Below are 22714 nucleotides of genomic sequence, written 5' to 3'. Positions count from 1 at the left end.
GTTGTAAGTCGAGGACTGCTGTACCTGTCTGTACTCAGCAGCTCCACTGAGTTGAATTGGATCAATTCCCTTTTAAGGATGAATGAAATGAATGGATTTACTGTAAGCATATATTTAACACTGTGCTAGGTTCTGCCAGACATTTATGTTACTCTGTTCTTCTTTCTGCATCATTATGAAATGGGCAAAAATCTCATTCATGCATTCCAGTGTATATAGCTAGCAACTGCTGCATTGCTAGCATATTTAAAAGGCAGCGGTCTTTCTTTTGGAGCTATTTTTCAACTTGATACCTTGAGACTCAGAACAGGCTCCCCACCCTCCTGCAGTCCAGGGAGATCCAGGAAATGTGCGAGGTGTTCTGCACCTTGCAAGATTTGACTGTTTATTGGAGAAATGGGCATTTGATATTACCTTTGCGGCCACCATTTTTCATTGCACAGGTTTTGTTTAATGGTCATATCTATGCCCGGTAATGGAATTGAAGGAGGTAGATTTAGATAGTCAGGGAAAAGATGGTTTCTCATCTCCAATTTGCTGTTTATGAATTATGACTTCTATAGAGATGTGAAGTAATGTAGTTCATGGCACATAATTGGCAAGCTCTACTGTACTTTCCATCTTTATATTTTCACAATCATTGTATAATTCAGCACATGTCTCTTCAGATAACTCCCTCCCTGACCCTTGACTTTAAATAGCAGAAAATGTAACATATGTTTTACAGTGAGACAAATACAAATTTGTCTTTTTTTATTTTCCAGAATACCTAATTTATGACACAGCTGCCTTGATAGCATAAAATATTTTCAAGTCTACAAGACTCTATGCATATTTACCCATGTAGTATGCCTGTAATATTATTATTTATTCTCCTCCTCCTCCTCCTCCTCCTCCTGTTTTGCATGTACACCGAGAGCTTCTGCACTGGAGACAAATTCTTTGTGTGTCTAATCACACTTGGGCAAATAAACTATTCAGTTTTGTTACATGGCACTCTTCTCATTTTATTTTCTGAAATAGTTTAATCTTCTGTTACTTTCTGCAACTTGTTGAACATAGATTTATTAAAATGACAATTCATTGAAAAATGAAGACATTGTCCCTGTCTCTTTTGCTTTTGTATTTTAACTCTTCTTAACTGATTTTAAACAGTCATGATCATGGTCATGATCATCATGATCATCCCATCAAAATTTTGCCTATCTTCAGAGACATTTTGTCTATGGTACCACAAGACACCTGTATTCCTATTTTGGATGCTTGCTTCACACCTCCAAATCCTCTAGAGTCCTTTATATTATTTCAGTAAGCTGATTTAGCAAGAAAGTAATATTGGATATGGACTATTGAATTTAGTCTCAAGGCAAACAGACTAGAAATGCACTAGGCAAATAAACTGAGATTAGTCATGTTTCCTGTTAAAGGAAAGGCAGCATTTCTCAGAAAATTGAAATCCTGGATTTTATCTGAAGACAGAAAACATACATTTTATTTGACATTAAAAGCTGTCTGGGAGTGCATGGGTCAACTGTTCAAATAATCTCCTATTCAACAAATTAACCAGAGTTGCAAAAAGAGAGTCTGAAAAATTATCCAGTGGTTTGAAAAAATTATTCAGGAATAATATTCAGAATTATGTCAGGAATCTTTCTAGTAATCTCTAAAAGCCAGCTACTTTAATATCCCTTGTTCCTGAAGAAGTTAAAAGTTGCAGCAGCTCTAAATCACTATCTATCCATCTCAAAGGGTTTGTTAGGCCTTTCCAAATATGGTTTCAAGACATTAATTCGGGATATGCTCGTAGGAACTTCCCACTTTTCCAACGATCTACTCATTGAAAAAAGTATCAGTAGAGGGATCCAGTCTTTGTGCTTTGACATATTTTAATATATATGTATGAGTCCATGATGGTGATCTACAATTCCACCAAAATGTATAGCCCATCAAATGAGGGAATCTTTCTACTTTACATTTTGAATATGATATTAGTGGATAAATTAGATAAATTAGTGGATCAGAGGAATGCTGTGGACATAATTTACTTGGACTTCAGTAAGGCATTTGATAAAGTAGATCACAACCTACTACTTGACAAGATAGAAAAATGTGGGGTAGACAGAACCACCACCAGATGGATCCGTAGCTGGCTGACCGGCCGTACTCAGCGAGTGGTCCTCAATGGAACTGCATCTATATGGAGGGAAGTGTGTAGTGGGGTGCCCCAGGGCTCTGTTCTGGGCCCAGTACTCTTCAACATCTTCATCAACGATTTGGATGAAGGGATAGATGGGGAACTCATCAAATTTGCAGATGACACCAAGCTGGCAGGAATAGCCAACACTCCAGAAGACAGGCTTCAGATACAGAAGGATCTGGACAGACTTGAACACTGGGCACTAACTAACAAAATGAAATTCAATGGTGAAAAAAGCAAGGTTCTACATTTAGGCAAGAAAAACCAAATGCACAAGTACAGCATAGGTGGCACCATGCTCAATAGTAGTAACTGTGAGAGGGACCTCGGAGTCCTAGTAGACAATCACTTAAATATGAGCCAGCAGTGTGCTGCAGCTGCCAAAAAGGCCAACACAGTGCTAGGCTGCATTAACAGAGGGATAGAATCAAGATCACGTGAAGTATTAATACCACTCTTCAATGCCTTGGTAAGGCCACACTTGGAATACTGCATCCAGTTTTGGTCACCACGATGTAAAAAAGATGTTGAGACTCTAGAAAGAGTACAGAGAAGAGCAACAAAGATGATTAGGGGACTGGAGGCTAAAACATATAAGGAACGGTTGCGAGAATTGGGTATGTCTAGTTTAACGAAGAGAAGGACAAGGGGGGACATGATAGCAGTATTCCAATATCTCAGGGGCTGCCATAAAGAAGAGGGAATTAAGCTATTTTCCAAAGCACCTGAAGGCAGGACAAGAAGCAACGGGTGGAAACTAATCAAGGAGAGAAGCAACCTAGAACTAAGGAGAAACTTCCTGACAGTGAGAACAATTAATCAGTGGAACAGCTTGCCTCCAGAAGCAGTAAATGCTCCAACACTGGAAGTTTTTAAGAAGAGACTGGACAGCCATTTGTCCGAAATAGCGTAGGGTTTCCTGCCCGAGCAGGGGGTTGGACTAGATGACCTCCAAGGTCCCTTCCAACTTTACTACTATTACTATTACTATATGAACTTGCCATGTATTTCTATTGGCCCTCTGGCCTCTAGAATTATCAGCCTCTTTATCAACCTGATTTAAGTTTCCAGTGACTTAAATTACATTCTCTAAATCAGTGGTTCTTAAGCTTTTTGAATAAATCGCCCCCTTGAGCCAATGAGGAAGTTGTCATCGCCCCCCTCCCCCAACATAATCTCTCAATCACAACATGGGAAATAATTCTTCAATTTATGCAAACACTTTTTTTGTTTTCTTTAAAATTGTTCATCAGGACATATCGATGCAAATAATTTATTTCCAGTCTTTTCCCCATATCTCCCATATTCTGGCCAATGGCGCACCACTGTATGGGTAGAGGCTGCTGCACAACATGCATGAAGATAAGCAATGCGTATTTACATATGTACGGCATTCTGTACTGAAGCTAGCTGGAGGAACATCTGAAAACACAATTCAATCCACTAATAGCGAGCGATCTGATGTTTTTGTACAACAGATATACAGCCATTCACTGTACGAAAAAGTCTCAAAAGTGCCCCCAAAACTTCTCGCTCCATTGCCCCCACATTGCCCCCTTTTCGTTCCTTCGCCCCCACGTCTCCCCTTTTCATTCCATCGCCCCCCTGAAAAATGAAAACGCCCCCTGGAGGGCAATATCACCCAGGTTAAGAACCACTGCTCTAACTGATGTAGGCTTTTTATGCTTCCCATTGTTTGGTGGTTTTATATCCTGTAAATATGGAAGTAAAATTGCTACTGTTGTTATACATTTTGATTATGTTTGGCCTTACGGCTGTAATAAACAGATTGATTGAATATGTTTCCCGAAAAGTCTTCAGGTTTTGCAAGTAACCCTGTAAACCTATGGAGACATTTTACTGAATCTCATCTCTTGCTCAGTTAAGTGATTCATACCTCAGCAGGTGCAACCTCTTCTTTAAATGTTAATAATTTATTAGAGCTTATTATTGTAATTTAGCTTTTTGTGCTAAATTAAATGTCCATGGAGATTCTCAGGCATCCAGGTCATGATTGACCCAAATGTGCTTTTTCAAAAGAAAACTGGACTTTGTTTTTTTCCTTGAAGACATTTAGCTTCTCATCCAAGAAGCTTCTTCATTTCTTCTTCTTTGTGCTAAATTAATTTCTTCTCTTTCTCTGTCTCTCCCTCCCCCTCCTTCCCCCTTTTTTGATTGTGTTGATTCACAATCACAACATATATTCCAAGGAAGATGTATATGTTATGATCGTAAATGCAGCCTGCCCATTATGGTGGTAAGTTGTGATGGTCATGTGAGCAACTTGATTTTATAATCTTCTTTGCAATGGTTGTTAAGCAAATGGAATAGTTGTAAAGTGAATTTCATGGTTATTAAACAAATGCTAATAGTTGTTACACATAGCCAGGGTTCGCTATGGGCTAGTTTTGCTGAAAACTGGAAGTCAATCTGGTTTTCAGCAAAGCCATCATAAAACATGGTCTTGTGACCACCGGACACTGCAAAATGCCATAAATGTAGTCTGGTTTCTGAGCCTGGTTTCTGGGGGAGGGGAGCTGCCAGAACTTCAAATCCAGATTGTAAATATTGTCCCAGGTAGGTCCGTTGGAATTTATGGACTGGTCGTACGTCAAGGACTAATTGTATTGTATTTCAATATTAATATTTCATATTTACCATTTTGTAAAGCCTGATGCAGAGTTCAGTGCTGAAGGGATTTGTATCTGGAGAGAGGCTGGTTATAGAAATTTAACAAATTGCTAATTAGTTGCACTGCTGCCATTTCTGCTATTTCCCAAAAGTATCTTTTAGATTGCAGCTTTGGAACTCCCACTACATGAGTTATATTGTTTCTCTTCAACATAAACACAATGTTTAAATATTTTATCTGTGAACTGCCTTGCAGAGCATTCAGATAAAATGGGATATAAACTTTTTAATAACAGGTGAAGCAGCTAGGGTGAAACTGATAATTTCTCTAAGAAAAGGAAGTCAACAGAAGAAATTCCTTAAAAATGGTATGTGTTTGATTTTTCAGTAGAATCCAGCAAATGCTGCAAATCATTCCCCTGCGATCATTCTGAACATTACTTTGGTTGATTATGTATCATTATCACATTATCCACTTTTTAAAAACCATTCTTCAAATAAATTAATCACACAAATTTGAATAAATATGATAAATTCAGATAATTGTGACTGCAATTATATCCATGCTGGTTTGAGCAGTCTTCTGAATAAAAGTGCCTAGAGCTATATATCTGCCAATGGAAATAAAATGTATTGCAATATTATTTAAATATTGTTTCAAATCATGCCACAAAGGTTTTGCATGATGCATAATTCTTTCAGTGGCAAAATTCTCTCTTTTTCAGTATAATTTTTATGGATTATACCCTCACAATTAGTTCGCACATCTGGAGAAAATAGGAAACATAATTACAAATGTAAATATCACAAATAAACCAAAGGCCCATGTGGGTTGGTAACCTGAAGCTCTTGAGATCTTTTGAACTGCAATTCCGATAATCAATAGCAATTGTCCTTGCTGGCTGAAAATTTTCAATCCAGAGAGCCAAAGTAGAGACCCAATGGGGAAGGCATCTGACTGCTTGCCCCTGAATAATTTGTTTCCCCAGTGGCCATCCTGAATAAACTTACAAGCAGAACCTAAAAGCAATAATTAGCAACCATATTACAGTGACCCGTAATCTCAATTTCCTGTGTCAAGAAATGACTACTTTTGCCCTTTTCAGTATACATTATATCGTACGTAACAAAGAATTGTTTTCTTTGGACAACCCTGGATCTATTGCTACCCAGTATGCTCGGGATGTTTCCTAGAAGAAGCAACTAATATTAAAAATTGGAAAACCATTTTCCAACTATTCCACCTCTGTGATAGATATTTTTATATAAGAAAAAAGACAGAATGGTGGGAAAGCAGAGGAGGATACCAAAGAAAGATGGTATTAGGCTATCTAGACTCCCCATAAAATATTGAGAAGGAGGCATGATAAAAACCTTGGCTAGGAGCATCCCTCGTCATCAGCAAGACTTGTAATTATTCTTGGAGCTGTTTCTTGAACAAGATTTCTCCCCCCCCCCCCGAAAACAGTATTTGATTTATGCTTCATACTGTCTAAAATAGCTTAGGGTGGGAATTTCTTATACATAATTTCCTTTGGTATATTTATCATTTTGAGTTCAATTGTTAACTGGATATCGCTTTTTAAGGGTGGTGGTTTTTGTTTATTTTTGCTAAATTATTGGTATGGCCAATGTTTTCTTCAGCAGAATTTCTCACACTGGAACCTCTTCCTTCCTTCTTCCTCTCTCCTTTACCTGCAAAGATGGATCTTTCTTATTTTCAGAGTAAAAAAAAACCTTTCTAAAAACAATAATCATACAGTGTTGGGTGCAACGACAACTTAAAATTAGAAACCCAGGTTTAAAGAAAGCTAGCCTATTTTCTACTTGTTTTACATTTTAAGGAAGAAATGCTTTGATGTTATAGCTCATGGATCATCAGTAAAAACCGCAAGAGTTTTCAGATTTAATGAAGCATGGGTATGATTTCTAATCAATAAGGTACCAAGCTTTTTATAACTCTGGGATAGCAAATTGCTTTGGATCCTTACCCAATATGTTCTTGTTTCTGTCCTTTAAAACTGGAGAGTTTTCACAAGCAAATCTAAATTTAAACAGGAAGCTAAGAAAGAAGATTCAAGAGAGGGACAACTGTTTAACACACTAAGGGGTAGGCAACTTACACTTTCTGTATGTTTTGGACTAGGGTCCAATAAGCCCTTGTCATTGACTATATTGTCCATGGTGGAAAGGTGTCGACATTCAAAGCTTTTAGAGAGGACCAGGCTGTCTTAGACTTAGACTTATATACTGCTTCACAGTGCTTTATAGCCCTCTCTAAGCAGTTTACAGAGTCAGCCTATTGTCCCCAACAATCTGGCTCTCCATTTTACCAACCTCGGAAGGATGGGAGGCTGAGTCAACCTTGAGCTGGTGAGAATCGAACGCCTGACAGTCAGCAGAATTAGCCTGCAATACCGCATTCTAACCTCTGTGCCGCCATTACATTGCTTTAAAGGCGATTTAATTAATATTGAGGCCAATTACACATCTGTAAGAATTGTATGAATTTTATAATGTTGTAAATAGTAGAGCAATGTAGCCCCTGAGAGTCAATTCTAAAAAGCTGTCTTAGAGCATTGCCCCAATCAGTAATTCTTTAAAGCAGCCATGTCTGTGTTCATGTCTCCTCCTAGAACTGAGAGGCAACTTCAGAAAACTGCCTTGAAAGTAGCTTTCTTTGAAGGACAGTTGCATAGTCTCAGGAAAAAGTGCAGTAAAGAATTTCAGGCATACAATATGTTATATATTGGTCTTCTTTGCTCTGAACTACCCTTTTCCTGGCTGAATCTGAAAGACTATATAGGCTCCATTAGAGACCGTATGTCAAAGAAGAAATTTGAAACAAACAGCTGGCAAAAGCAGCATCCTATTATACTCTACTGTTGGATTCATGAATCTGAAAGCTCTAAATGGAAACTTGTTCCAGATTATGTCTATTTCATATGTGGTAGTTATTGATATGCAAACAAATATGGGCACACAGCTTTCTTTTCTCATAAGATTTTACACTAACATTGATTCCATTAGAGAATACTTTGGTTTCTTTCTTTGGCCAGGCCTTGCTGTCTTATACCAGTGGTCTCCAACCTTTGCTGCTTGGCGGCCCAGCTGGTGGGGGGGGGGAGAGGGGAATTGGACTGTGTGAGTGGCAGGCAGTGCAAATGCTCAGCTCAAATTGCACAAGTCGCAGGCTGGTGTGCACGGCCCAATTCCAAATAAGCCATGGTCCAGTTGTGAGCCACGACCTTGGGGTTGGGGACCCCCTTCTTATACTGCAATTTTATGACTAGAAAGCAACCTTGAGAATAATTTCAAATAAGGTAGCCAGTATGAAGACAAATTAAATCTAAATACAAAAATATCCTAGGTAAAGGGGAAAAAACCAGGCATTTTCAGCTTAGTAAATTGATTTGATTTGTTTATTCAGATTAGTGTTGAAAACTGTCTTGAACTGGATTCTCAAATCTATTCAGTAAGTCAGTTTATAAAAAGCCATTTCTACGGATGGGCAAATGTGTCTGAATCATCCAGATCAACTGGGAACTGTGTGAATAGATTTGAGTTCCTCATCCAAGAAGATTTGATTTGACGTACCTTCAAAGAGAATCTCTGAAAGGAATCTTTTTTTTTCTCAGCCCTCATATTGTGCAATTAGAGAGATAAGAATCTTAAAGCAAGATACATTCATTGATACGCTGGATGAAACAACTCTAGAGCAAGTGGGGCACGGATCATAGGTCATAATTTCAAAGGAGTGAATGGTAACATTGAAATCTGTCACATGTTAATGGAAAGCCTCACAAATAAAGGTCTATCCTTGAATTATAGAGATTTGTGAAAATAACGACAAAACCACTATTCCTTCTGTGCTGACATACATAATAGTTCATTATTATTCTTTAATTAACACTGTTCTTAACTTCAGGTCTCACTTCATGCTCTATTGGGCGCACAGCTTTCTGAGATAGCCAGAAATACCTACTCACAAAGGTATTTTTCTTTCTTACTGCAGACATATGGTAAATCACAGCTTTTCAGATAAAATTTTTGGTAACCAAATTGGACTATATGAGACATCAGAAGAACTGAAGTCATGACCTGGGATGAAAAACAATAAACAGAATATTTGGAAAGGTCAGATGAGCTTAATAGAGCATTCATATCATCAGTAAACTATTGTAGAAGATTTAATTCTTAAACCTATATGCTATATGCTCAGAGGCAAATTCTATTGTGTTCAGTCAAGTACCTTCAAAGATAATTGAATGTACCATGGAATCAAATGTACTTTTTAAAATAGTAGAAACATTGTTAAAATCCATCTGAAAATAGCCCCTATCCATTGAAGGGAACTTCAGTTAGATAGCAAGAAATTCTGTATAAAAAGATTTGGGAGAAAATAAGTTTTAACTTATTCTTTCCCTTGAAATTTGTCTACTGATCTGTCTGTCCATCTGTTTACCTAAGTTGGCTACAATCTGTCCTACCTGAGAAATAATCAAGCTATAGTTACATTTGCATCACATGATATGTTAAAAAAGATTGTGAGTGATAACAACATACTCAATTTTGCACAAGTACTGGGAAATTTGACATTATATCAATATTTCAATCCAATAGCATAACAAAATGCAAACCATGGGGGGAAAAAGAAAAAGAAATCAAAGAAATCTGGGTTAATTCATACAGAATAGACACATTTCATGATATTTATGCTAACAGAAATGTGTTTTCTGAACTTAGGAATTTGTTTTCAGTACCCACACTGCACAATGCCCTCAGATCTTCCACACAAACACCTGCTATTGGTCACTCAAGTCTTTTTCTCAACTTTATAATGAAGACAGGAGGGGAAATATTTTGCTGATCACCTGCAAATCTTTAAGAATTTAGCAACAGATTTTCTTTCTACCTACACTATCCTTGGCAATCTATCTATATCGTCATGACACAGGGAATTTGGTTGTGATGTGAAAAACCATTTAGAATTACAATAATTGTTACAGAGGGATGGAACATGGATAAGATGGCTGAAATACTTTTGATAGGATGCAAATTAGAAACTAGGAAAGAGGCACTGACACTGGGGAGATATAGGGAACATCAAACGAGAAAGATTGGAAAAGGATCATATCTTATATCAAAGGTTTATATATATATTCAGTACAATTGTGTCTGATTCTTGGAGACTGCCTGAATAATTCCTACCAATTTCTTGGCAAAGTTTGTTAGAAGTGGTTTGCCATTGCCTGCTTCCTAGGGGTGAACGAAAGTGACTGGCCCAATGTCACGAAGTGGCAACCTTGAGATTAGAAGTCACAGTCTTCTGGTTTCTAGCCCAATGCCTTAACCACTACACCAAGTGCTCTCTCTCTCTCTCTCTCTCTCTCTCTCTCTCTCTCTCTCTCTCTCTCTCTCTCTCTCTCTCCCTCTCCTCCTCTCTCTCTCCACACACACACAAAATAATGTTAGAAAATAGATAACAAGAATATAAATACTAAATAGGGAAGAGAACTGGACACATCTGGTCTTTCAGGGGTGAAGTTCAGGACTCTGATGGGAGGATTCCTGATTTTTATTAAGTGCCGCTAAGTTGTGTTGACCTTCTTCAAACTGTATAGACAGACAAGAAAAATGAAGGATTCCTAGTTTTATTTTTAAAGTATACATTTCAATGTCCTTCTGAGCACTATGTTTTCCCAAATAGAACAATATTGATATTTATTTATGTTGTTACGAATGATTTAACATCAAAACCCACGTAAGTGGTAAGATGTTCACCTTCTCCTAAATCATTTGCAAAGTCTGTGAAACATCCTCCTGAGATGAAATATGCCAATAAAAAAAGCACACATATATAGCTTGTTCTCTTAGTCTAATCTAAATCATACTTAAATTATGCTTATGTCAGAGATACTCCTTGGATAGTTTTACATTTCTTAGGAATTTAAGAAGTCTAAAAGCACAACATTCTTCCATCTATACATGCAATAAAAACTAAACATAAAAAGGAATATGGATAAACCCACAAGGTTTCTCTTAACAGATTTTATTGATGTCAAGCTTTAATCCATTATACTGCCAGTTGTCTGTGGCAAATAATGAAATAAATATTTTCAATAACCAAACCTTTTAGAGGCCAGAATTAATATATATCACCCATGGAGAACAATTCTGCTGAGAATAAAGAATGTGAGTTTGCCCTTTCCAATACGATACCTTCCAGAGGTATGGGGACTGAAAGACCCAATATTCCCAGCCCCTACAGAAGACCAGACGAACTCTGTGAGGCTTAGTTTTGAATAGGCAGATATCATTTTGCACTGACTTGTATGTTTTCTGTTTTTTTTTTTTTAATCAACAGAGCCATTCAAGAAGTGGCTATGATGCACAGCAAAAGAGGCAAATACAATCATAGCCAAAGAAAGAGCTTTAAAAATAGGCTTAATTTCAAATGCTGACATTTTTCTTTGAGTAGCTTTTGACAATTATTTTCATTATGTTTGGTTCCTTCAATATTAGGAAACATTTCTGTCTGTCCATCTTTCTCCTCCCTCTTATGTGCCACTTCAGTCACAAATTTGCAGTGTGTACTCAGAACTAATAAAAAGGTTTAAACACATACCCAATATTGCACAACAAAACAATACATAATTGAATTATTCCATTCCAAAATAATTAACTACTGCTTATTGGGGGTGGGGATGGGGCTGAGGAATCTCTATTCTTAAATCAAATCAATTGCAGTTCCTGGAATAGCCAGGCCTCACTGGCTTTTCTAAATGTCAACAGATTTTACTCTGTGGGTGGGAGGGAACAATATTCTACAGAAGGAAGGTGGCTGTGGGAAAGACCTGCTTTCATGGCTATTGATGAAATCTCCTGATGAGTCTTTTTGAGTGGGGGCTGAAGGGAGTTGTTCCTTTAAGAACTTGTTGGAATGGACAGGTGCCACTGAAAGCAGGCAGTCTCCAAGATATCCTGGTCTAGAGTTATGTGTGGATTTAAAGCACCTTCATCTGCCCCAGTTACCAGAAGCCCACTGGCAATTGATGCAGCTCCTGCACTAGCATATTATCCAAGTAATTTGCATGTTGCATTCTGAGATCAGACTAAAATGAATCCAGACAATACATTTCATCTCAGAACCTCCAGATGTGCAAAGATACTGTCTTCTCCACAATATTCCCCCAACAGAGAAGCATGGAAATTGGTTTGTAGTTTGTAAGAAAGCTCAACTGTGATTTCTTGAGGATTAGGTGCTCCACCATCTTTATAAAGGCCAGAAAAACTACCCTCCTCTCTCAAAGAAGCATTCATCACTGCCCTATTCAAGCTTCCTATAGCAGCTTTTGAGGCTTTCATCAACCAGAAATGGCAGGTATCCAATCCCAGGTAGCAGAGCCAATGTCACGAAGAATCTTGTTCACTTCCTTAAGAGCAACAGGCTCAAATTCCATTCAGATAAGCTCACAAGATGAGGCTTCTACCATCTCTACTGAATATGCTCATATCTAACTGTGAGTGAATTTGAACAATGTTATTGTCCAATTGCATTGAAAACTCTTCACAGTGGCTCAAGTAACTGCTCTTTTGTCCTATCCTTATTCAGAAGGGTCTCAGTCACTTTAAAAAGGCCACTGAATGATAATATGGGTACAGAAATACTTCTGTTTCACTATTCTTTAGTTCCACAGTATAAATATGAACCTCTTTCTCATGTTTGGATAGGCTCACTCTTTTACCTGTTGTGCTGTAGGATCTTCTTTGCTTCAGCATCTCCTTGAGCTCCTCAATAAAGAACTTCCTTGAATTGATGGACATGAAGACCTATCATATGCAGTTCTCCCAGTAGTGGGATTCAAATATGTGAACAACCAGTTCTCTGTGTGGATGCCACTTCTGGAAGTCCATTCTGGGCGTGGGCAACAAAAAATTAGCTACTGGTTCTGCCAAACTGTTGCAAACTGGCTGAATCCCACCACTGAGTTCTCCCCATGACAAATCTTAATGTCCTCAAACTCAGATTACATCTTCTCAGAAACAAAACCCAGATCGAATGTGGGGTCAGTGTCATAATCAAGTCTCTGATGATCTGGGGACAAGCACATGGTTGTTATGGTGGTCACAAATTCCTGAATGTCTCCTATTCTTCCCTCAATAAGAAAAGTTAAAATTAACCGGAACTATTACTCTATGGACCTCCAACACTACTGGAGATGGAATCACACTTGTTGGCCAGATAAAGTCCGTTGTCATTTAGAAAAGCCACTAAGGCAGCGGTTCTCAATCTTCGTGTGATGGCGACCCCCGTCACACGGACACGGTGCGCATGCGCGGTGCCACCCCCTGGGGGGGAAAATGGCAGACGCGTTGTTTCACGACCCCCGTAAAATGGTCGATCGACCCCAAATGGGGTTGCGACCCATAGGTTGAGAACCGCTGCACTAAGGCCTGGCTTTTCCAGGAACTTGGGGATTTGATTTAAGAATTGGGATTCTCTCCTCCCACTCCCAATCATACAGCAGAGAGAGTGTATAACAGCAACGATTTCAACCTGCATCTAGAATCTAGCTTCAGAAATATGGTCTCATAGTGGGTTATCTGTCCCTGTGGTTGCTTAGTCATTTAATCAGCCATTTAATCAGGCAGTTTTCTGTCCAAACACTGATAGAGAACTGCTTGATATACAAGCAGGATTTCAGAAAGGAAGAGGAACATGTTAGCATATTGCCAATGTATGTTGGATAATGGAAAAAGCAAAGGAATACCAAAAAGTCCTCTACATGTGCTTCATTGACTACACAAAAGCTTTTGACTGTGTTGACCATGACAAGCTCTGGAACTGCCTCAAAGAAATGGGAGTGATCAGTGGAAAAAGAAGGGGCTGCCCTAGTATCTGCTGGTTGGACAATATAAAGGATGACACTGGATGACCATGACAGATCTGAAGGAGGCAGTGTGAGACAGAGGGGCATGGAGAGTGCTGATCCATAGAATGGGTAAGGGTTGAACACGACTGAATGGGGGATGGCAGTGATGATGTGGTCTTCCCAAATCAAAACAGCCGCCTCAGTCCTCCTGCCATGGGATAACGGGCAGTGCTAAATCCAAACAACGTGACAAGCACATGACTGACTGCCAGATCTGGATCTCTGTGATCAGGAAAAGTTTTCCCAGCCATCTTTGTTTAGAATAAATTCATACAGATGCACATACATACATGTGTGTCCATGCAACTGGAAAGTAAATTTCTCTTTCTCTCATTCTCTCTCTTTCCCCTAAATTCTAAAACCCATGTGGTGTTTAATGCAGTCTAAAATCATTGTTTTGTAGACAAAGCTATCTATGCCACAGTTCTTTGTGTTTCATATTGATCAAGGAAGGGCATCAGCTAATTATACTTAGCAATGTTACAAATTATTTTATGACATATTAAAGATACCAGAGCTTGCATAGTTCAACGACTATTCAGAAAAAGTGCTTTGACTATAAATACAGCATGCATGCCATTTACTTTGAAGATGTCCTTTTCCAATCACTATAACAACAACAACAACAACAACAACAACAACAACAACAACAACAATAATAATAAAGTTGGAAGGGACCTTGGAGGTCATCTAGTCCAACCCCCTGCTCAGGCAGGAAACCCTATACCATTTCAGACAAATGGCTGTCCAGTCTCTTCTTAAAAACTTCCAGTGTTTGAGCATTCACCGCTTCTGGAGGCAGGTTGTTCCATTGGTTAATTGTTCTAACTGTCAGGAAGTTTCTCCTTAGTTCTAAGTTGCTTCTCTCCTTGATCAGTTTCCATCCAGTTGCTTCTTGTCCTGCCTTCAGGTGCTTTGGAAAATAGCTTAATTCCCTCTTCTTTATGGCAGCCCCTGAGATATTGGAATACTGCTATCATGTCCCCCCTTGTCCTTCTCTTCGTTAAACTAGACATATCCAATTCTAGCAACCGTTCCTTATATGTTTTAGCCTCCAGTCCCCTAATCATCTTTGATGCTCTTCTCTGTACTCAGCATCTTCTCAGCATCTTTTTTACATCGTGGTATGTTTGTGTCAGTTATAGCAAGTAACTAGTAAGTGTAATAAAGTTTGTGTATTCGTTCTGCATTTGTGTGGGATGCCTTCTGCATTTCTATGGGATGATATTCCTATTATTATGCTGAGTCTAAAACACACTGTACATTGTTGAGTCACATGATGAAACATTTCTCTGATCTAAAGTGCTTCAGCTGAATATTTAAAAAGCCTATTGAACTATAGGTTGCAATCTGAAAAAGCAACCTCGCTTGTGTTATTAAGTATTTACTAATTTGACATTTTTGGGAAGTGCTAAAAATATGCTGTCTCTACTAAAGCATGATTCTTTGGGGTGTGTCTGAGCATCAACAAAAGAAGAGTACTCGGATATGACAAGAAATGCTTATGCCTGCAAATTTACAGCATGTCTGATAATAGCCTTGCAGCCTTTTCACTGCATAGACTTGCATACTATGTGTTTTTATTGTTATTGCTGTTGCTGTTCTTCTTCCAAATATTCTATCTTTTCCTGAAACATGCATCTTAATTTCAGGTAGTAGAGAAGCAGCATTCACCTATGCCATCATTGCTGCTGGAGTAGCCCACGCCATCACTGCTGCCTGCACCCAAGGGAACCTGAGCAATTGTGGTTGTGACAAGGAAAAGCAAGGACAGTACCACAAAGATGAAGGATGGAAATGGGGAGGCTGCTCTGCAGACATCCGATATGGAATAGGATTCTCCAAAGTGTTTGTGGATGCAAGGGAGATTAAGCAAAACGCAAGGACTCTCATGAATTTGCACAACAATGAGGCTGGGCGAAAGGTAGGCACCTTTGCTAAGCTCCTAATGTGGCCAAGCAAATTATTTTGTATTATGTATATGCATGTGCTATGAAGGTAATATCCCTTCCCATTTAACTAGGATGTGAATTTGCATATCAATGGAACTGACTTTCAGGAAATTATTCGCACCAAGGTTGACATATTATAATAATGAAGCAGGAAGCAATCAGAAGAAAAACATATTCATAATGAAATAATGTTTTGACATTAATCATGCATGTAGCTCAGTGATCAGATCTTTTTCTTCTGCCTTACTTATGACTTATTTATTACTCATGAAGTAATGAGTGGGTCATATATGTGTAAGATGATAAAACAAAAAGTTAGTACCAACCTCTTGCTTTTAAATAATAAGTCTGTTTGGAACAACTCAATGCAGGGAATAGATCTCATGGTTAGAATTCACTCTACAAAGCTTTTCCTCTGATCATTACATTATAGTTTGGCTTGATTTAGCATTGGTAGCTAAAGAATACCATACATGGATAAGAGCCCTGGCGGAGCAGTGGTTTGAATGCAGTATTGCAAGCTAACTCTTCCCTTAGTCTGCAGTTCGAGCCTAATGAGTTCAAGGTTGACTTACCCTTCCATCCTGAGGAACCAGATTGTTGGGGACAACATGCTGACTCTGTAAAACCCCTTAGAGACTGCTGTAAAACACTCTGAACCGGTATATAAGGTAGTGCTATTGCTATTCTGTCCCATTATTGGTTGCCTTCCTAGGGACTAGGGGCAGGTGAGAAAGCTCTGCCAGTATAAGACAGTTGTAAATATAAATAATGAATGAGACCTGAATTGCAACTTTTCTAATTCTATATATATAACTTGTGAAATTAACAAGATGGGACTGAAACATTGTTTGTTATATATCCAAAATAGTTTATCTTTACAAATTAAGAACCCCAGAATAATTTCATAATTTGATGTTTGGTCAGAATGTTTCTCCAGAAGTCATTCATTTCTGTCACATGACCTGTTAGCAATAGCAATAGCCCTTAGACTTATATACCGCTTCACAATGCTTTACAGCCCTCTCTAAGTGGTTTACAGAGTCAGCATCTTGCCTCCAACAATCTGGGTCCTCATTTTACCAACCTTAGAAGGATGGAAGGCTGAGTCAACTTAGCCAGTAAATACAGTATGTAAGAAATTTGTGTCACAATGTTTGCCACCTTACTTCCCTTGCAGACATCTTTTAGAGTGGCATAATTGTGTATGTGTGAACTGCACATACAATGTGTTCTATGTGCTTTTCTGTGAGCTGCAGGAATTGTGTGTGTGTGTGTGTGTGTGTGTGTACACACACACACACACACACACAAACAATTGTAATAATGCATATTATTAGAAAGGAAAAGAAATACTGTGTCATAGCTAAACCTTCTATTTATGTCTATGAGAAGAAATTGTTAGAAGACTAAGTGAAGATATGATAGCATACTATATCTCAAGAATCTCAAGCTATGTCATGTGGAGAAAGAGACAGGAAAGCAGATTCTGACTGAATAATAGAGGAAACAACAACAGTCACTGACAGATCTGTTCATGCTGTGAAGCATGTGTTTGAAACTGAATTCAAAGCATTGCATAGTCCTAATGTGTATAGTGAATCTTTACATGTTAAACATTTGTTGAATGTCATGTGAACAGATATATTCTTTGATGTATTCATGCAAGTTTCCATAGAGCATTGGAGTCCCAGATTGTTGGTCTAAAAATTCCAGTACCTTCTAATGGGGGAATCAGATCATTGATAAAGTATGCTCACAGTATCGCATGACCAACCTATTTTTATATAAGATTCATACTAGCATTCAAATACGCTGACTGTAATGCAAAACTGGTTGGTAGATACTTAAATTCCATTTAATACTAATAATGTAAGCATTACAACTTTCACTTAGTAGAAGGCATAATAGGGAAAATTGCATGTGCACTGTCTTTGGCCCTCTAATATTTTCCCCACAAATTTAAAGCTATTAAATTTTCCCAGTGTGGAGCTATTGAATTGATTTTAGAGTTGTTGGAAATTTCTTGCTTCTATAATCCAGCACAAAACTGGTTAACATTATTAAAGAAATCCAGACAAGCTCTCTATGAAACTTATTAACTTTGATGCTTATTTCTGCCATTTAAATAAAGGTTCACAAAATATAAACTTTCGTGAAATGGCATTTTTAAATGTAGAATTTACTTCATGGTAATAAAATATTTAGTATTTAGTATTGCTATACCATTTGACTTTTCTCAGAGTATTTGATTTGGAATATGATTATATGCCAAAGAGTTCTTTTGCTGTTGTTAAGGCATACCATAGTTATCACTGAGATTTGGAGAATTGTTTATTAAAATACTGTATAATCAAATTCCACTAGTGCAGTTTTAATATAATTACATTAATCATTATTTGGTGATGATAGTTAATTAGTGATTTCCGTTTCAGTACAATGCATAGTTTACTCATTTAAAGATACTGGGATATCTTTACTCATTTGGTATCTTAACCAACTCTTTCCATTAAGAAAGAACTGGTCATGATAGTGAGGAGAAAAAGTATTTGATGAGCAGAGAAAGCTCAAGCAATTATTATATAAAGGTCATCATGTGACACAACGTCCAGATCATTAGGCTGTGTTTTAATTAGTGCTGTTTTGAAAATTCTCCCCCCCCTCTCTCTCCACCTATTTTATTTCATTTGGATAGATAATCTACTTTGAATATTGTTGATGAAATATATCAGTTGATGTGAGGTTCATCTGATTATTTGATTACAAGGTCATGGAAGGGACTGTGTGAGGAATATTCTCTATTTTATGGTCAATGGTTTTTTGGGGGAATATCCTTTGTTTCAGAGTTCTATTCTTGCTACATTCTAGTAAGAGTAATATCAACAATAATATTTTCTGAGTTAATTATGCCATCTATTACTTTATTGTATATAGTAAAATAATCTAAGGGGAACTTTACCAGATCAGCTCAAGAAAGTTATCATTCTTTATCCTAGTTTAGTGCCTACTAGCTGTCATTGAAAAACTTCAAAAAGGATATGAAGGTAATAGTTATAGTAGTAAAGTTGGAAGGGACCGTGGAGGTCATCTAGTCCAACCCCCTGCTCAGGCAGGAAACCCTACACAATTTCGGACAAATGGCTGTCCAGTCTCTTCTTAAAAACTTCCAGTGTTGGAGCATTTACTGCTTCTGGAGGCAGGCTGTTCCACTGATTAATTGTTCTCACAGTCAGGAAGTTTCTCCTTAGTTCTAGGTTGCTTCTCTCCTTGATTAGTTTCCACCCGTTGCTTCTTGTCCTGCCTTCAGGTGCTTTGGAAAATAGCTTAATTCCCTCTTCTTTATGGCAGCCCCTGAGATATTGGAATACTGCTCTCATGTCCCCCCTTATCCTTCTCTTCGTTAAACTAGACATATCCAATTCTAGCAACCGTTCCTTATATGTTTTAGCCTCCAGTCCCCTAATCATCTTTGTTGCTCTTCTCTGTACTCTTTCTAGAGTCTTCTTGTTCTTTGCCAATTATTCAGAGCTGTTCAATCTACTGATTATTGTAGTATAATGAAGAACTATGGGCACCAACTTGTTGATCATGAATCTACCAACATTCATTGAAGAATGATATACACTAGTCTCTTGGTTTCAATAATTTGAACCTCAGCAGAATTAACTAATCACCTAAAAGCCAGAAATCAGTGATTTAGCCAGCTAATGTTGATCCTGTACAAAAAAGTATTATGGATAGGACCCTTTTAAAGATCTATGATCATTATCACAACATAAGATACACAATTAACTTTTTTTCTCTCTGTATCATGATCCTGCATCTGGTATATAATCCACATATAACACATTGTCAGTATTGATAAATCTCAGTATATGGAATATGGTGATACTATAATTTTAAAAATACAATGGAATTTGGTAAACCTATTTACCTTGCAATAAGTCCCATCTTTTTGTAGAAAAAAACAATATCTTTTTAAAGTTAAAAAAATAAACCATCTGTAGCCATATTCCTGGCTGGAGCAACATGAACTGCTATTGATTAGCTTGGCCATGGTAGCTTTGATACTGAAATCAACTTTGGATTTTACTGATGTTCCCATCCTCTGTATTCTCTTGGTTGTTATGGGGTCTCCCCATAAACTGTGAAACTTAAATTGGCATCACAGGATGCATCCATCATTTTTAAGTATGCTTTTGTGCAATTCAGTAGATACTTCCCATGTTCTTGCGGCCTTTGTACGTTGTTGTTTTAAATATTTTTCTAGCTCTCAGAAGAAGATCTTTGAATAGTTCTGTATGTTACCTCATTTTGGCCACTGGAACTTACGATAGTTACTGTGGCAATAAAGCAGCAAGTTGTGAGCTAAATCAGTTCCAGTGCAGATGTCTGCCACAAGGTGGCTGCTTGAAAATCACTTTGTGGTTAAGAAATGCTCAAGCCTTGACTTTTATCAAAGTCAACTTCCTTTTTAATCAAGGTCTTATGAGAATAGCAGAAGAAGTGTGTTATTTAATGGATATACTAGAGAAAACAGAAGAGCATTTTCAAGCAGGAATTTTGCACAATAAGAGGGTGTGTAAGAAAAAGTCAAAGCCTTTTCAAGGAAAAACATTTGTTGCAACTAAAAAGAAACTCTTTTTGTTTTCTCTTTTGTGACCTTGGAATTCAATGAATGGAATTTTGCATCAGCATTACATCATATTACATAGAACGCCACATTATGAGTCATTGTGATAAATTACGACCCAGGCTGCATTAGAAGACTCCTGTAACCAAGGTCTTATCAAGGTGGCTTTTTATTTGATGTGCCTCTTCATTGCAGGACTTAGGTGAGCTGAGTTAGTAATCCTATCATGTCGAGCACTTTGTATTTCCTTCAGCACTTGAATTGAAATTTGAGGCATCAAACAATTGAAAGCAAATGCAACAAAGAACAATGCAATGTGAAGTTATCAAAGATGAGATCATAACTTACAATAGGAATACACAGAAATACCAATTTATTCTAAAGGAGATGGAGAAGTTAAGAGCAATTTAACTACCCACAGTTTTTAAAGTATTATGTGGCGATGAACAATTTTGGATATTGGTAACTGAGTTATAATGAGGTGGTTTGTTTCTCCATGTAGCTCAGGAGCATTCTTGCTATTAATGACTTTCTAGGACTGAATTTAGATTCTTTACAGCCATGCCTAAAAGCCTGAGGGATTGAATAAAATATTCCTTCTGTGCACGTGTTCTGCCACAGTCCTTCCTCTACCTTTTGTGCCAGTTTTTTTCTCTAGTAAAGCATAAAATCTAAGAAATGAAATATACGTATACATATGTATATTTATATACATACATATACATACATATACATACATACATACATACATACATACATACATATATCTCCGACAACTCTTACTTTGAGCAATGTTTCTTCTTTCAACAAATTCAGCCCAAATACCTGCCAACTGTTTATCTTCAATTACAATCTGAGAGTGTTTTGTAAAATAGATTATGTGAATCTAGACTCTAAAAGAAGGGACCAAGGCTCTTATCATCTTCGACCACATAAACTTTAATAGCAGAAGAATGAATTAATGAGGAAAGAAAAAGAAACCTGAAGATAAATCTAAAATTTAAAGATAAATGGCCAAACATTCAAGGAATCTACTGAAAGTTTATTCAAATGAGCAATAACTTCCCGCATTTACATATTGCATTCCTAAATCTGAATAATGTTGTTGGTTTCACAGATATCTAGCTTAGCTTTTTTTTTTTAAAAAAAAATACCAATAAGCCTTTTTTTCCCTGTCATTTCAACATTTCCAGTAGAACCAGGGTTATCTACGTGTCTCTCTATATGTGAACAACATCAAAATGCCAGATGTAATTGAACAATAGAAGGCTCTGATCTTTTAATGGATGTATCATACGTGTTAAAAAGGGGCTGGACTTTGATCACCCAGTTAACAGCTGCATTTTAATATAATTGTCTTCCTCCGTGGATACCGTGCATAGAACTGATGATGACCATTTTTACTTGTCTTCCTACTCTTCTCTTTAGAGTCATGCTTCCGATTTCTAATACAAATTGCTTGAGAGGGCCATAAGCTACCATTTTAACCACAGGAAAAAAAATTGTAAACAAGGAATTGAACAAAGAACACATGCTAACAAAGCATGGTCTCCATACTAAAATGGGTTCATGGAGATAGCACCACAAAGGAAAAAAACCCTCCCCCACTCTTGATGTGCCAGTCTTAGTCTGGCCCTTAAGTATCTTTGAAGACAGAAAATCTGCTGTACTAGTATGGAAACCAAAAATATGTGCTGTAGCAGTCAGCTATCTCAAGTCATGCCAGCAGAAAAAGCTTTAAATGCCCTCATGTGTTTGGAACGTTTGAAAATTGCCATAGACTCCAGGAAGTCTAGAAGAACATCCTCCTATTGAATAATTAAAAAAATGATGGAGGTTGCTCAGATACCTCTGGAATCAAGTGATATTATGGTATCAGCCGCAAAGCCACCTAGGCCTTGAAGCTCAGGTGTTAATCATGCCATTTAAAAGCCATTTTCTGACTTTGCTGTTGTTTAACATTGCTGATCTTTGCTTTAAAGCCTTCAGGTTTTTGGCCACTATCCAACAGAGCGAGGTGTGTGTGTGTATGTGTGAGAGAACTGTTTGTGCAGCTAGATGTTGATTTGAAATCTTCCATGCAGCCTCTTATATTACTGAAGACACAAGTTTAAGGTTGAAGATGCTCTTGGATGTAGTATAGCTATTACTCTACTACTGTACACATATATCTTTCTGACCTTTGTGATTTTAAAAGATGCTATACAAAGAAGGAATTCTAATGTTATGTTTTTATTAAACAATCTAAATCTTACATGTATCCTTGCTTTCAATCAGTTTTATTTAAAAGTTAATCCCATTGATTACAGTAGAATTCGTTTCTAAGTGTGCATAGGATTGAGAAGGAATCTTTATGATGTAGAGG

At 37.5% G+C, this 22714-nt stretch overlaps 1 protein-coding gene across 2 annotated transcripts in view; it reads left to right on the top strand.

Annotated features, from left to right (window-relative positions):
• Positions 1-22714, top strand: part of LOC120302774 (protein Wnt-7a) — a 53502-nt gene that overhangs the window by 19877 nt on the left and 10911 nt on the right. For both annotated transcript variants that reach the window (XM_039331699.1, XM_039331700.1), the window contains exon 3: positions 15417-15688. In XM_039331699.1, coding sequence (XP_039187633.1) covers positions 15417-15688 — 272 coding nt within the window. The remainder of the gene's footprint in view (positions 1-15416; positions 15689-22714) is intronic.

This window comes from Crotalus tigris, unplaced genomic scaffold, assembly GCF_016545835.1.
Source record: "Crotalus tigris isolate CLP2741 ecotype Arizona unplaced genomic scaffold, ASM1654583v1 scf7180000024437.13266115, whole genome shotgun sequence".
NCBI classification, from domain to species: Eukaryota; Metazoa; Chordata; class Lepidosauria; order Squamata; family Viperidae; genus Crotalus; species Crotalus tigris.
The sequence above is the reverse complement of the archived record's forward strand: the minus strand, read 5'-3'. Positions and strand labels throughout refer to the sequence as shown.